The following is a 17,401-nucleotide window of genomic DNA, read 5'->3' on the forward strand; positions in this document are numbered from 1 at the left end:
GAGCAGGAGTAGGCCATTCGGCCTTTCGAACCTGCTCTGCCATTCATTATGATCATGGCTGATCATCCAACTCAATAGTCTGCTCCTGCTTTCTCCCCATACCCTTTGATCCCTTTCACCCCAAGAGCTATATCTAACTCCTTCTTGAAAACATACAATGTTTTGGTCTCAACTACTTTCTGTGGTAACGAATTCCACAGGCTCACCACTCTCAGAAATACCTTGTTTCAGCTAAGTACAGGTTGTTGATGTCATTCAACAGAGACAATTCCACATATGTGTCCACTCTATTGAGTTTTCCTTTTTATCCCTTCATATTTGAAGACAGCAACTCAAATTTGAAACAAAGCTCCAGAAGTGGCTGTAGGCCTCCAGTAACTTCCCCAAGTGGCCATACAGCTTACGCTAACCCAGATTGTAGGTGTTGGTAGAGCCTTTAGACCACACAGCTATAACAGCTAACTCCTACCCGATATACCAACATGCACTCCTCTTGCATCACGATATTGCAATATGCTTTCCATTGCACTCAGGGGCACAGGCTTATTGTAAAAACGGAACCATTCCCCACACACCCACCTCTCCAGCTGCAATGCAAAAACAGCAGGGTTGGAACTCAGGGTCTCTCCCTGTCTGTAAGCTTCGGTACCACACCAAGTATTGCTAAATCTTTATGCGACTATTTCATCAGCTATTTGGGGGCAGTTTCTACTGGGGCTGGATAACCTGACATTCCTTCAGGATCTCTGGCTTGGCACTTGAAGAGACCTGCTGTGATAGCTAGAGAGCAAGGACCAAGTGGTTCCTTAAATAGTAAGTGAATCTGGGAATTGAAAGGGAAACAGACACATGCTTTCTCTGAACAAACTTTGAGAACTGAAAAAGGTAGAGCTGTGAAGGAGACCTTACTGCAGGATCCAATTTATAACACTGCAGTATAAGTGAATGGAATTTGAATTTCAATTCTAGGTGGGCAGAGATTTTTCACATGACCTTCAAATGGGGATAATGACTCAAAATTCAGATCAACATTCGTCCGGATTCCATTTCCTAATGTCCTTTGTATATAAATTTTCTATCAGTACAACACCAATCCAAGAAAGCAGCACATTTATATCATTAAATATAGTGATGCAGGTCAACTGCATAATTTAAAAGTTATAGCACTATGCAATCAAGCTTCGTGAAAACATCAACAAATATCAGAATAAGGATTTGTTATTCTTGTCGCAAAGAAATGTCCACTCGACAAGCAGGTTCACATTGAAGACTCGAGGGCAGAAACTGGAACTTGTCCTCAAGGCCCACGCCATGAGCCAGGGACCCAGCACAAACTGCTGTCCTTATTGAAATTCAATGGAATTCCAAAGCCAATATTGCAAGTTGACCTTACAGCTGCACATTTGTCAAAATATGAAAAGCAGGAACAAGAACACTTGTATTATTAACATAGAAAAATGCCCAAGGTGCTTTGAAAAGATGCAAAACAAATGGCCTAAAGGGAGAGATTTTAGGAGGCTTGGCCTATTGGCTTAGTCACGGGCTTGGATTTAATGGAGAAATTTACGAGTTAAGAAATGGAGGGATTTAGGAAAGGAATTCCAGAGAATGGGAATGTAGGTTGAAGGTACAATTGCCCATGGTGGGACAAATTGAGGGGGTGCGGATAAGCAAAAGGCTGGAATCAGTAGAACCAAGTTGGAGGCAGGGTAGTGTAGAGCTGGGAAAAGGTTACAGAAACAGGGAGAAGTGAGGGGGCCGATGACAGGATTTAAACAAAAGGATGGGAATTTTAAATTTTAGGCATTGGGTTAGCAATGACAAAGTGAAACTTGGTGTCAGATAGGTTATGGGAAGTAGAATTTTGGATAAGCTGAAGTTTATGGAGGGTGAAGGATAGGTGGTCAGTCAGGAGAGCAATTGTCAAGTCTGGAGGTGATAAAGTTTCAACAGAAGATGGACTGTGGTAGAGACTAAGGAACTGGACTTTGTGATGGAGAGGAGACGGGGTCAGTAAGACTACGGCAATGAAGATAATGGCTTCAGCTGTCCTAGCATCTGTCAGAAAGAAGTTACAGCTTGTTCTACATCAGACGTTGGACAAGCAGTTGGACAGTATAGAGGGAGTGGAGACTTTTAGAAAGATGATGGTACAGCTGGCTGTCATCAGCATTTTACAGCTGTGTTCACTGCAGGTTTTGGAAAACATGTGGGAGAAGTTATGAAGATAAAGGAGATGATAAACACAATAATTGATTATGAATAATCTCAGAAATAGATACTTCTAGTGGGGCAGTTTAATATGCTTAAAATATTTAAGATAATTGGCAAAAAGTCAAGGGGTGGTGATAAGGAGAATTTTTTTTATACACCGAGTTATGATCTGGGTCGCATTGCCTGGAAAGGTGGTGGAAGCCGTACAATAGCAACCTTCAAAGGGGAATTGGATATATACATGAAAAGGAAAATATTACAGGGCTATGGGAAAGAGCATGGCAGTGGGACTAATTGGATAGCTTTTTCAGAGTGGGGACAGGGATGATGGCCTCCTTCTGAGTGATATGATTCTCTATGATTCTAACTGCAGAAATCTGCACAGGTAGAATCAGTACTCCTTTTTATTAATTGTATCAACTGAGATTAAGTATATACAGGTGAAGGGCATTGATTTGGATGGTTACTTGAGCACATATAAAAAGAGATACATACTGATGCAGGGTGCGAGTCAAATTAGGAGGTTTTTACCTGTAATGTTGCACCCTGTGAATAAATCGATTCCAAGTAAAGACCGGCTCTGGTTTCTTCCTTCACCAACTGGCTATCAGGACTAAAACAAGTGTTTTTTTAAAAAGAACTTTCTATTCCATTATTTTATCTTCTCTTTTTTGTTCAGTGGAAGCTCACCAGGAGCTTCACAAGGTATCCAAAAAGCTGCTGTTTAATTTGAAATGAGGGGAAAAGAAAACAAGTTATCCCTATGTTTTTTGTGATAACTGCTTGTATCAGCTGCTGTGGTCAAACATGCAATAATTGCTTTTCCTGCCCATTAAATTCCAAAATCATGTATTGCCAGCAAATCTGTGTGCATGTGCTGTGCACACACACATAGACATACACAATTATATCTTATATAAAAAATACATCAATCATGGAGATCCTCATGAAGAGTGCTACCCTGTCGTGGCCCCTCCTGTTTCTGAATAGCCAAATAGCCATTAAATAGCCCTCAATCGAGCAAGTGGTAGGCTGCACCTCTCTGGATTGGGTGGCACAAACCTACTGTCTAATGTGAACCAGTCCTTGTTAAATAAATGTGCTCATGCAAAAAATAACTCAGAGGAGCAGAAACAATGTTTCATTAACAAACACTTCAGCAGTAATAAGTTACCCTCTATTAAACAGATATAAAACTTGTTCAAGTGTTTTTTGTTTAAAAAAAAAAGCATTAGGCATATGTCATGCAATCTTAGAAAGAGTTCAAGCAGGCACACCATGCGGTATAATCTGCATGCATGCTACTCTGCATGTGCTTCCTAGATCAGTCTGAATTAGACTCCTTGGTCACTGAGTGATATGTTCCGCAGACCGTATTCACGGGTCAAGAAACACTGATAATGGGTCCACTCCAAATATTGTATAGGATACAAACCAATTCCGCCTTCTGAAGCATTAAAGGCAATTATCTGCATTAAATTGATATGTAATTGCGATAAAACAAGCCGCTTTTGGATCCACGGCCCTCGCTGAAGGAAGTCCTGAAATAATTTGCACCTGTATTCATCATTTTGCAGCATCCTTGTTTCCAGGAGGGTTACGTGGTTCAATGTAAACCCATGTTTACTGATGCATATTAGGACTTGTCACGTTGACACAATCTAAAATGGCTGTTGAGGGTTAACTGTGGTTGGCACAAAACCCTCAGTAAAACTCAAGATAGTATAAGGTTAGAAAAAGAACATATTAACTGAAGCAAACACCTGAACATTGCACCCTGTGACGGCAGCGAGGTCACAAACCCTACCAAGCGGAAAGCCTGCAGAATGTCACCAGACTCCTCGGGGAAGTTTGAATAAAGTTCCACTATTTTCTGAGATAGCACCAGAACAGCTACACTTCTGGCATGGAAGTGTTCTTGCTGAGGTCCTTAATTCCCTGGAGAATTCGCTTCATGTGGCCCACTTTCGTTATCCCCAGATCCTGAATGAGCAAAGAGAAATAAACACGTTTGTATCGCAGCTTTACTGAAATGTACTCTTTCATCAGAAACCCAAGACATACACTGATGCCATGCAATAACAAGGAAAGAGGTATGTGTTGGTCAGATCAAAATATCAGTATTATAGAAAACAACAAGAGTTTTGAACTGATGAACAGTATCAAAATGACCTGCTATTCTTCAACTCTGCCTCAGTCATGTTCATCTTCTAGGTGCAATTGGATTGGTCTCCTTCCAAGACCCTTAAATCCTTGATGGCTCAGAATTCTTCCATTATTCTGAAGACTGGACCCTTTAGTTTCCTGGTCTAGCAGTACTTCCTGCACGCTTAGTCCCGACTATTTGTTGCCCTGTTGGAAAGCAGCCGCCCCTCCCGCCACCAGAATCTTGAGAGGGAATGAAAGAGGAAATGTCTACAACACCACAGTCACACATCAGGCTCACCCAACGTGCTTTAGAACGAATGATGAGCAGTTGAAGTGTACCCACTGTTGTAATTTAGGAAATGCAGCAGCCAGTTTGCACGCAGCAAGACCCTTTAAACAGCAATGTAATAATGACCAGATAATCTGGTTTTGTGATGTTGATTGAAGGATAAATATTGGCCAAGAACACCCCTGCTCTTTGAAATAGAGCCATGGAATCTTTTATGTCCACCTCAGAGGGCAGGCAGGATCTTGGTTTAATGACTCATTTAAAAGACAGCATCGCTGGAAGTACAGCACTCCCTCAGTACTGCACTGGTGTGTCAGCCTAGCAATATATGCTAAATTGTCTGGAGTGGGACTTGAATGCACAACTTTCTGACTTAGAAATGAGGATCTATCACTGAGCAACATCATCCAGTCATTTCATCAGCTAAACCACCAGGGTCAACTGACTGAGCCCACACTTGCAGCAGGCAGCCTTGGTTGAAGGGAGCATGGGGCTCATTTGTTGAGCCTACCCTGAGCTCCTTTTGAGTGAGGTTCCTGGCTAAAGTGCAAGATTGGTACATTTTTCTGAAAACCACTGGACAGGATGTCCCACTTTAGGAGGCAGTGATGGTAAGCTAATGTTGAAGGGGTAGGCTGATGTCTCTGGACCACTGCTGGCCTTCTTTGCCCAGATACATTAACAGATTCTTTGGATCCTTTGAATGGCAATGCATAAATCTAAAAGATCAAATGGGTGTGGAGTTTTGGAGCCAAAGTTGGAGAATGTTTTGGAAAATTTCCAGACTCTGCTTATCAAATGGCATCCTAGCAACTCAGATTGTGTCAGCTTGGCTCAGTTGGAACACCCTTGCCTCTGAGCCAGAGAGTTCAAGCTCCATTGCATGATTGAAGCAGGCAATCTGAGCTGGCACTCCTGTGCTGTTCTGTGGGAGCAGTGGCACCATCTTTCAAATTAAACCAAAGCTTATATGCTTGTTGAGATGGGTATTACTTCAAAAAACAGCAGGAAATTCTCTTGTGGCCTGGTCAGCATTGTTTCCTCACTAAAATAAGATTAACTGGTCATTCATCTGATTGTGGTTTGTAGGATTTTTGTGCACAAATGGATTTGCAATTCCCACATAACATTGTTTACTCCAATTGTTGTTATTCAAAGCTTTATGACTGTCACATGAAGACACTTCCTCAATACATTGGCCTAAATCTTGCTGGACTGGGGCATCTTGTGGTGCATTCCATTAGACTTGTTCATCTCAAGCTTCAGCTCAAAAAAACTTTTGCTCCATTACATGCTGGAAGTGTGAGCTGATAATGGCACCATGAGGGCAATGGGGCACCTGGGACCTCAGTGAACAAGAGCAACAATGGATCTCCATGACCAGTGAGATTTAAGGATTGAGAAATAAACAGAGGAATGGTTGAGAAGGAGGATGAATTAGAATGAAAGGTTCAGAAAGAGAAATAAAGAGAGGGAAAGAAAGATTGGATTAAAGGAGAGAGAGAGAGAGGCAGACACAAAAAGTAAGGAAAAATTATGAATTTAAAATTTTACATGTTTAAAATCTCCAAAAATAACTCAGTTCCTGAAGGAATGAGAATCTAATTGTTCATTTTCTGGGCGAGAAAGGTTGATGGACAGTCAGCAACAGTTACCACAATGTTAAAAGGCCACATATGCTGTTAATTACTAGGCTTACCTTTCCATGGCGAGCTTAATGGACAACTAATGTGTGAATGTAGTAACATTATGAGAATCACAGGGAGGTTCAGGGTGAGGAGTGAGATGTTGTTTCCATAAAGCTAATGATGGAGCAGCACAAATTGGTCAGCAACATGTAGCAATTTGTAATTCACGGAAATTTCCTTGCCACAAGTTGCTGGACAATTTGTGCATAAATAACAGCACACATCATTCACACACTGTTATTGTTTCAACAAATTCCAGTTCCATGTTTTTTTTTAAAAATCACCAGCAACTCTCTCTGTAGTTACATTGGAAAACTCAATATCCACAAGCAGGTGTGTCTCCAATTCAAACATCTCCTATGCAAAGATCTGCACTGCAGTCACAATATTTCAAACGGATTGTTTGGGATGAGATTATCCCTGTTCCCCAGGTGAAAAGCCAGTCCAGTTTATAGGGTGTTTTAGAGTATGAATCTGTCTGTGTGAAACAAACCACTGGAGAAGTCCATGTGAGGAAAATTTTGAGAATCAGGGAACGTTTGAGCGATTGATACACCCACTGAATACAGAACAGGGACTCTGCTCGAATTAGGATTCTCATCCATATAAACATATAAATCCATATAAAGCGAGAAGGCAACTGGGAATGCAACTATTTACAAAAATGCAAATTGGGCTTTGGGCCGAGTTTCATTCTCATTCTATTCCTTGAAGGAGTATTTCTACACTTCCTTCTTCTCCTCTTCCAAGAAGTATGGGACTACTTGGATCTCTACTTCTTTGGGATGACTTGTCCAGTAAGAAGGGCCAATGATGTACGAGATTTTAGCTGACAAAATGGTTTCAAAAAGATAAACACCAGTAGGGCGGTCACGTTGGTTATCCCTGTGTAAATCTGTGTAGCCCTGCAAGCCCAGCTGTCAGATTTCAGTAGCTCAAAAGCAAAAAGGAACCAATCATTGAATGGAATCTGTGGAGATTGAAGTGTAAGGCCCTAGTCAAAAGCCTTTACCATACATCCTTACAGCACCAAGTCCTCACATCAGTGGCCCAAGATCAGATTTATATGACAAGCTACAACAGAATGCTGAGGAGTTCACCTGGTAATTAAAAACGCAATAGATATCTCCACCTATAACTGTAAGAAGCTGTACCTAGGAATATAGGAACAGGAGTAGGCATTCATCCCAGTGAGAGGTGCACACCCCATCATCAATGAAGCCTCTCCTGCTTTGTTGGAGCCAACATGACATCCACTTTGCCCTGCAGAGAAAATCAAGAACCTTGCTCCATTTGATTGGAGATAGGAATCTCTGTACAATCAGGAAGGTAACACTAAGGTAACATGATGCTCTTGAGAACACAGCTGGAGTTCATAAGATGCAGCAGCACCTTCCCCCAGAAAACACCTTCACATGGGTGCTTGGCAAGGTACTACAGGGCTGTATCCGTCTGTAGCACCCTTCAGGAGAGGAAGGGAGAGGTGAAAATGGGTGCAGATAATGATTGTTAAGGGGAAAATGCTTAATTTACACAACTGGTACTAAACAAACCAGTACCAACTAATATAACCTCTGCGTCAACTTTATATTTGCAGAGGTGCTAAAAGTGTGTATCTTGTAGTACAATACATTACCTGTCATCTCAAACAACCACGTCCTACTCTGTTACCTAAGCTGCTGAGCAGTGTTTTTCAGAATCACAAAAAACACTACTCTCACGTTACCTTGATTACTGTCATATGGGAAGGGCTATATAATTAATCTAAGAGTAAATCAGCAAGTAAGGCTAGAGGTTACAAAAATAATAAAAGGATAAAACTAAAGGCTCTGTATCTGAATGCACATAGCATTTGAAACAAAACAGATGAACTGAGAGTGCAACTCGAAATAAATAAGTGCAATCTGATTAGGCATTACAGAGACATGGCTGCAAGATGACATTGATTGGGACCCAAATATTGAAGGATACATGACATTTAGGAAGGACAGGACGCTAAGAAAAGGTGGAGGGGTGGCTCTGTTAATTAATGATGGTATTAGTACATTACAGAGGGGTGACTTAAGTTCAGGAAACCAGGATGTAGAAACAGTTTGGGTAGACATGACAAATGATAAAGGCATGAAGTCACTTGTGGGAGTGGTGTACAGGCTCCCTAACAGTACTCACACAGTAGGATGGGATATAAAGGAAGAGATAATGGGAGCTTGTCAGAAAGGTACAGCAGGCTCGAGGGGCCGAGTGGCCTACTCCTGCTCCTAATTCGTATATATGTATGTTCGACAATCATGGGGGATTTTAATCTACATATCGACTGGGAAAATCAGATGGGCAAAGGAATCCTAGATGGGCAAAGGTAGCCTAGGTGAGGAATTCATAGAATGTTTTCAGGATAGTTTCTCAGAACAGTACATTTTGGCACCAACCAGAAAGCAGGCTATACTAGACCTGGTATTGTGCAATGAGATAGGGTTAATTACTGCCCTCATAGTGAAGGCACCCCTAGGTAGCAGCGAACATAATAGGATTGAATTTTACATTCATTTTGAGGGAGAGACGAGTGGGTCCAAGACTAGTATTTTAAACTTAAATAAAGGCAATTATGAGGGCATGAAAGCAGAGCTAGCTAAACTGAACTGGCAAATTAGGTTGAGGGATAGGTCAACAGAGATGCAGTGGCAGATATTTAAGGAGATATTTCAGAATACACAGAATAGATCCATTCCAACGAGAAAGAAAAATTCCAAGGGAAGGATCCACCATCTGTGGTTAACTAAAAAAAATAAAGAAAGTATTAAAATTAAAGAAAAGTTGCATAATTGCGCAAAGATGGGTGGCAGGTCAGAAGATTGAACAGAATATTAAAAAAGCAAAAAATGACCATAAGATTGATAAGGAAGGACAAATTAGAGTACAAGAGAAAGCTAGCTAGAAATATTAAGACAGATAGAGTTTCTATAGATATTTTTAAAAGAAAAGAGTTAACAAAGTTAGCGCTGGTCCTATAGAAAGTGGGGAATTAATAATGGAAAATAAGGAGATGTCAGATGAATTGAACTGATGTTTTGCATCGATCTTCACTATTGAGGATACAAGTAACATCCCAGAAATAGCTGTAAATCAGGAAATAGAAGGGAGGGAGAAACTCGGGAAAATTGCAATCACTAGGGAGGTGGTACTGAGCAAATTGTTGGAGCAACAGGTTGACAAATCTCCGGTTCCAGATGACTTCATCCTAAGGCCTTAAAAGAAGTGGCTAGTGAGATAACTTATGCGTTAGATTTAATTTTCCAAAATTCCCTAGATTTGGGGAAGGTTCTATTAGATTGGAAAATAGCAAATGTAACTCCTTTATTGAAAAAGGGAGAGAGATGGAAAGCAGGAAACTGCAGGCCAGTTAGGTTAACATCTCTCATAGGGAAAATGCTAGAAGCTATTATTAAATATATTATAGCAGGGCACTTAGATAAATTCAAGGTAATCAGGCAGAGTCAACATGGTTCTGTAAAAGGGAAATCATGTTTAACCAATGTATTGGAGTTCTTTGAAGAATGCTGTGGATGTGCTGTATTTAGATTTTCAGAAGGCATTTGATAAGGTGCCACTTCAAAGATTATTGTGAAAAATAAAAGCTCATGGTGTAGGGGGTAACTTATTTGCATGGATAGAAGTTTGGCTAGCCAACACAAAACAGAGAGTTGGCATAAATGGGTCTTTTTCTGGTTAGCAAGATGTAATGAGTGGTGTGCCACAGGGATCAGTGCTGGGGCCTCAACTTTTTACAATTTATGTAAATGACTTGGATGAAGGGACCAAAGGAAAGGTTGCTGAATTTACTGATGACACAAAGATAGGTAGGAAAGTAAATTGTGAAGAGGACATAAGAAGTTGGCAGAGGGATGTAGATAGGTTGAGTTTGTGGGCAAAGATCTGGCAAATGGACTATAATGTGGGAAAATGTGAAATTGTCCATTTTGGCAGGAAGAATAAAAAAGCATATTATCTAAATGGTGAAAGATTACGGAGCTCTGAGATGCAGAGACATCTGGGTATCTTAGTGCATGAATCGCAAGGTTATGCTTTAGTTATACAGGACATTTGTAAGACCACGCCTGGAGTACTGTGTACAGTATTGGTCTCCTTATTTAAGGAAGGATGTAAATATGTTGGAAGCAGTTCAGAGAAGACTTACTAAATTAATACCTGAATTGCGTGGGTTATCTTATGAGGAAAGATCGGACTGTATCTGCTGGAGTTTAGAAGAGTAAGAAGTGACTTGATTGAAACATATAAGCCCCTGAAGGGTCTTGACAGGGTCGATGTGGAGATTATACTTCCTTTTGTGGGAGAATCTAGGACTAAGGATAACTGTTTAAAAATAAAGGGTTGCCCATTTAGGACAGAGAAGAGGAGAATTTTTTTTTCTGAAGGTTGTGAGTTTTTGGAACTCTCTTTCTCAAAAGGCAGTGGAAGCAGAGTCTTTGAATATTTGAATATATTTCTGACATAACAAGAACACTATAGCTATCCACAACCTAAAGTTCTGTGACAATAACCGGATAGTTATTGGAATGCGCTGTGCTGCCCGTCACTACTTTTTCAAATGTGATCTGACTTTCACCCAGTCACCCACCCAGCAAGACAGCACTGATCAAAGTTAAAAATGACAGTCTTTCTGCTTGTGGGTTTGGCTTCCTGTCTTTACTCCACTTCTTCAATCCCTATGCCAATCTCAATACCATTGGCTACTTCATCCTCCTCCAGAGCCTCTGCTTTATGGACCACCACGAGACAACAGTTCTCTTTTAACTTGAGGCAAGCATCACATCGCAGCCAGTGGCTTCTCACCTACTTATACAGACAGCTTATGTGGATCTCACAGATCCAACTTTGGTCCCTTTGACTTTACTATCCCCTTATTATCTTCCAGTGGCCTTCTCTGGTAAAATGGGGTCAGTACTCACGTGGATGTTGATGACAACCTGTGACCTCTATTTGGTTATCTCCTCCAGTGACCTCAAGGTTGCTGCCAAAATCTCAAAATGTCCGTCCGATATAATGAAAGAGAGCTCACCCCAGGTGAATTTCAGCAAGACTGAGAGCAGGCTCTTCGGCGCCTGTAAGAGAGAAGGCTCTTCGGCGCCTGTAAGGGAGCAGGCTCTTCGGCGCCTGTAAGGGAGCAGGCTCTTCGGCGCCTGTAAGGGAGCAGGCTCTTCGGCGCCTGTAAGGGAGCAGGCTCTTCGGCGCCTGTAAGGGAGCAGGCTCTTCGGCGCCTGTAAGGGAGCAGGCTCTTCGGCGCCTGTAAGGGAGCAGGCTCTTCGGCGCCTGTAAGGGAGCAGGCTCCTTTGGCGCCTGTAAGGGAGCAGTCTCTTTTGGCGCCTGTAAGGGAGCAGTCTCTTTTGGCGCCTGTAAGAGAGCAGGCTCTTCGGCGCCTGTAAGAGAGCAGTCTCTTCGGCGCCTGTAAGAGAGCAGTCTCTTCGGCGCCTGTAAGAGAGCAGTCTCTTCGGCGCCTGTAAGAGAGCAGTCTCTTCGGCGCCTGTAAGGGAGCAGTCTCTTCGGCGCCTGTAAGGGAGCAGTCTCTTCGGCGCCTGTAAGGGAGCAGTCTCTTCGGCGCCTGTAAGGGAGCAGGCTCTTCGGCGCCTGTAAGGGAGCAGGCTCTTCGGCGCCTGTAAGGGAGCAGGCTCTTCGGCGCCTGTAAGGGAGCAGGCTCTTCGGCGCCTGTAAGGGAGCAGTCTCTTCGGCGCCTGTAAGAGAGCAGTCTCTTCGGCGCCTGTAAGAGAGCAGGCTCTTCGGCGCCTGTAAGAGAGCAGTCTCTTCGGCGCCTGTAACAGTGCAGTCTCTTCGGCGCCTGTAAGGGAGCAGTCTCTTCGGCGCCTGTAAGGGAGCAGCCTCTTCGGCGCCTGTAAGGGAGCAGCCTCTTCGGCGCCTGTAAGGGAGCAGTCTCTTCGGCGCCTGTAAGGGAGCAGTCTCTTCGGCGCCTGTAAGGGAGCAGTCTCTTCGGCGCCTGTAAGGGAGCAGGCTATTCGGCGCCTGTAAGACAGCATGCTCTTCGGCGCCTGTAAGGGAGCAGTCTCTTTGGCACCTGTAAGGGAGCAGGCTCTTCGGCGCCTGTAAGGGAGCAGGCTCTTCGGCGCCTGTAAGGGAGAAGGCTCTTCGGCGCCTGTAAGGGAGCAGGCTCTTCGGCGCCTGTAAGGGAGCAGCCTCTTCGGCGCCTGTAAGGGAGCAGCCTCTTCGGCGCCTGTAAGGGAGCAGTCTCTTCGGCGCCTGTAAGGGAGCAGTCTCTTCGGCGCCTGTAAGGGAGCAGTCTCTTCGGCGCCTGTAAGGGAGCAGGCTATTCGGCGCCTGTAAGACAGCATGCTCTTCGGCGCCTGTAAGGGAGCAGTCTCTTTGGCACCTGTAAGGGAGCAGGCTCTTCGGCGCCTGTAAGGGAGCAGGCTCTTCGGCGCCTGTAAGGGAGAAGGCTCTTTGGCGCCTGTAAGGGAGCAGGCTCTTCGGCGCCTGTAAGGGAGCAGGCTCTTCGGCGCCTGTAAGGGAGCAGGCTCTTCGGCGCCTGTAAGGGAGCAGGCTCTTCGGCGCCTGTAAGGGAGCAGGCTCTTCAATACTTCTGGCCTCAACCTTCAACCTCCTTAATTGCCATCTTAAATCTCAAAATGTCCGTCCGATATAATGAAAGAGAGCTCACCCCAGGTGAATTTCAGCAAGACTGAGAGCAGGCTCTTCGGCGCCTGTAAGGGAGCAGGCTCTTCGGCGCCTGTAAGGGAGCAGGCTCTTCGGCGCCTGTAAGGGAGCAGGCTCTTCGGCGCCTGTAAGGGAGCAGTCTCTTTTGGCGCCTGTAAGGGAGCAGGCTCTTTGGCGCCTGTAAGAGAGCAGGCTCTTCGGCGCCTGTAAGAGAGCAGTCTCTTCGGCGCCTGTAAGAGAGCAGTCTCTTCGGCGCCTGTAAGGGAGCAGTCTCTTCGGCGCCTGTAAGAGAGCAGGCTCTTCGGCGCCTGTAAGAGAGCAGTCTCTTCGGCGCCTGTAAGGGAGCAGTCTCTTCGGCGCCTGTAAGGGAGCAGGCTCTTCGGCGCCTGTAAGGGAGCAGGCTCTTCGGCGCCTGTAAGGGAGCAGGCTCTTCGGCGCCTGTAAGGGAGCAGGCTCTTCGGCGCCTGTAAGGGAGCAGGCTCTTCGGCGCCTGTAAGGGAGCAGGCTCTTCGGCGCCTGTAAGGGAGCAGGCTCTTCGGCGCCTGTAAGGGAGCAGGCTCTTCGGCGCCTGTAAGGGAGCAGGCTCTTCGGCGCCTGTAAGGGAGCAGGCTCTTCGGCACCTGTAAGGGAGCAAGCTCTTTGGCGCCTGTAAGGGAGCAGGCTCTTCGGCGCCTGTAAGGGAGAAGGCTCTTTGGCGCCTGTAAGGGAGCAGGCTCTTCAATACTTCTGGCCTCAACCTTCAACCTCCTTAATTGCCATCTTAAACTGAGGCCGAACCTTGTCATGCTCAGTCTCCTCTTCCACATTTATCCCCTTAACACAACTGCTTTCTTTTATCTCTGCACTATTGCTCACTTTCAAATGTACCAATCTCCCCTTCTCTTGTCAAAATCCTACATGACCCCTTCATTACCTCAAAGCTTGACTTTTTAATGCCCCCCTTTGCTGGCTTCTCCACAGTAGCACATGTCCTCATGCTTGCATCACCCTCTTCAAGTGCTCTGTGCTTGAGCATGTCAACTGTAAGGTACTCACTGCTAGTGTTCAAATCTCTCCACAGCTTCTCCTTATCCTCTACCTTACTTTGTATAGAAGATTAAGGGGTGATATAATTCAGTTAAGATGATTAAACGAATGTATATGACAAATGGAGAGAAACTATTTCGTCCGGTGGAGAGTTCAGAACAGGGGGAAATCATCAAAAAAGGCCATTATGGGTCATGACAGGAAGTATTCGTTCTTACAGTGGAAATATGGGACTCTCTCCTGTAAAAAGTATTTAAGGTTGGGGTCAATTAAAAATTTCAAAACTGAGATTAATAGGTTTTTGTTCACAATGGTTAAAGGGTAAATGGAGTTGGGATATAAATCAGCTATGATCTAAGTGAATGACCGAACAGCCTTGTGGGTTGAATGGCCTCCTCCTGTTCCTATATATCCTCCTTTCATGACATCCTGCCTTTTGATCCCTGACACACCTCCTGCTTCTCATGGACTGGACTTTTCTTCACCTTTCGCTCCCTCTATCCCACATCTGGTGGCTGCCATACACTCCTACTATTAGGAATGGTTTATACAGTTCTTCCTTCAGCTTCCCATCCGAACACCTCCTTAAAACCCTGCTCTTCAGCTCAGCCTTTCATTCTTCCTCCTAGCTCTCAAATCCCCCTCTTCTCTCTGGTCATGCTACAGCACTTTGAGACATTTTCCTGTGTACAAGGTGCGTCTACTGTTGTTGTTTATAGATTTGAGCCTATGCCTGACTTCTTAAATATTCTATTTGCCTCAGTTAAATTCGACCCTGCTCAGCCTGTTGTAGGGGGCTCAGCACAGCCAGAAATCACAAAGTGGCATTAAATGCATGCAGCTGATGAAAAGGTGTGATCTCAATGAAAATAAAGAATCAAAAGACAGTGTTCAGTGCAGAAAGACTGTGTTTGGAAGCAAGATGGCTCCTGCAAAGAAAGCTGGGATAATTCATACAGGGAGAGACAATTGGAGGAATAAACAGCAATAGGTATGGTTGGTGCTGTGAGGGAGTGAATTTCCATTTCACCCTTAGAAACTGGGGTTTTATACTCTTGTGTGTGTTGGCTGTAAAGAGCCTATATTAGAGTAGTTTAGGCAGTGCCAGCCAAGTTTCTATCAGGTATGACAGACACCACAATATTATCTATTTATCTTAAGCCTTTAATGTGGTGAATATGCCAAGGCATTTTAGAGGAGAAACAGAGGGCAGAAGGTAAAGGGAGGTGACAAAGTGTAGATGTTTTAAAAAAAGACTTCCAGAGCATGGAATCAACCTCTCAGAAACTCTGTACTCACAATCATGACTCAACGATGCTACTACCTCCATTACCAGCGCCCACACATGTTCAACTAGATGGTGAGCTGCTATCGTGTCCTGTTCAATCTTGAGTTTAGCTTCAAGGCCCAGCTCCTGTCCATCACCAGAGTCAATTATTTCTGCTTTTTTACAATCCTCCTCAAAAAGACAAATTGTGACACTGTACCATGGAGTAGGCAACCTTTGTTCAAGATAGGAGAGTTGGATAAAGTACACCAGCTACTCTGCTGTAAGCTGTGGGCAAACACTTAGAACCCTTAATTCAAGGTATTTAAATCCAAAAATTCAAGACATTTAAATGCATCCGCCATACAAGGACAGCCAACACAGATTTGTTAAAAGCAAGTCATGTTTGAAGAATTTAAGAGTTCTTTTTGAAGATAAAGTTATCGGAATAAATATGTTGATTAATTTTCTGCAGGTATTTGATAAAGTGTCTCACAAGAGGGTGGCTAAAAAGTTTCAGCCAAACAATACAAGTGGGAATATAGCAGTATGAATAGAAACCCAACTGATGGACAGGAAACCAAACGGGGGCAATTTTATTCCTGTACAATATAAAAATCCAGGGTCAGATGGTACTTAATGGCTGATGTACCATACTGATTTTGCAGATTCCGATTTTCCAGATTCCGATTTTACCCTCCCCCTGGAACAGCAAGAGGTACAGTCACTGATGGGGTCTTTGTCAATATATCTAAACTCTAATGATGCTATTAGGGCCCCACTGCTGTTTTGATTGTAGGCCTGTGCTGGGGAAGCTGGTGTGGCTTTCTCACTAGGTCAGCCTCATGGGAAGAAGAGCTAGGACCAAAAGAATTCCACAAGGTAAATCATTTTTCCTTTTACCCTCTTAATTCACTGCGGGTCCAGCAAGAACAGGAGTGGCTCCTCAAGTCCCCCACAAGGAAAGTTTAAACCATCACTGCCTTGGGAATCCCTCATCCCCAATCATTCTGTCCTTCTGAAGCTGCAACTTAGCTTTGTACTGGGGACCATTCCTTCAGTTTAATCAGACCGCACGGAGTACTGTGCAGAGTTCTGGTTTCCATATTACAAAAAGGATATAAAAGTAGTGGACAAGATGCCAAAAATATTTACAAGGAGGGCTTTAGAGCTGAGAGGTCTAACTATCAGGAAAGACAGAATGGGCTGGGGCTCTTTTTACTAGAACAAGGAAGACTGAGGTGTGGCTTAACATAGATCCTTAAAATGATGAAGAGATGTAGATATAGAGAGGATGTTTCTAGATGAGTGCAAAACAAGTGGTCATAAATTTAAATAGTCACTAATAAATCCAGTAAGGAATTCAAGAGAAACTTCTATACTCAGAGTGGTGAGAATATGGAACTTGTTACATGCTTGAGGTGAATAGTTGATCCATTTAAGAGGAAGCTGGATAACCCTGTGAAGGAGAGAGGAATAGAAGGATATGCTGATAGGATAAGATGAAGGTGGGGGGGTGCGGTGAAGAGGCTTGTGGTGAAGGAATAAATGCCAGCATAAATCTGCTGGGTTAAATGGTCTGTATCTGTGCTGTAAATTCAAGGTCATTCTGCATCAGTGGGTTTGAGAGGGACATCAGGTAACTCAGGTTCAAGTGTGGTGACTGTTAAATCTTTGACTAATGGCTGGAATAGTGAGCGATAGTATGAGAGGCAATAATATTTACACTATCTAATCTCATTGTGGGAAATTGTATCCTGATAACTCAGACCTGGAACTGCACCAACGACTCCTGACCATTCATCCATTCACAGCAAGCACCGTGGAGACAGTCAGGGATGAGAAACTATAAAACACAAGGAGAGTAAAAGGTGGGAGAAGTACAGACAACATACAAAACAGAAAGCAGAACTAGATGCTCAAATGGAGACATTTAATCTTCTCTGAAATCCAGTACTGCCTTGGCCATAGGTATAGCACCACATTGCATTTTGTGTATCTCTTCACACATAAGATGGAGTAGAAAGAAAAGTACTTTCAGATATAATGTACAAAGCACCTTGTGGAGAGACCATTTTCAACTGCTAAACA

General features: G+C 43.7%; 1 protein-coding gene across 1 annotated transcript in view; it reads right to left on the reverse strand.

Annotated features, from left to right (window-relative positions):
- Positions 1-546: 546 nt before the first annotated feature.
- Positions 547-17,401, reverse strand: part of dgkh (diacylglycerol kinase, eta) — a 675,016-nt gene continuing 658,161 nt past the window's right edge. The window contains 1 exon segment of the mRNA XM_078559610.1: positions 547-4,197. Coding sequence (XP_078415736.1) covers positions 4,108-4,197 — 90 coding nt within the window. The 3' untranslated portion in view covers positions 547-4,107.

Source organism: Cetorhinus maximus, chromosome 16, assembly GCF_964194155.1.
Source record: "Cetorhinus maximus chromosome 16, sCetMax3.hap1.1, whole genome shotgun sequence".
In the NCBI taxonomy this organism is placed as follows: domain Eukaryota; kingdom Metazoa; phylum Chordata; class Chondrichthyes; order Lamniformes; family Cetorhinidae; genus Cetorhinus; species Cetorhinus maximus.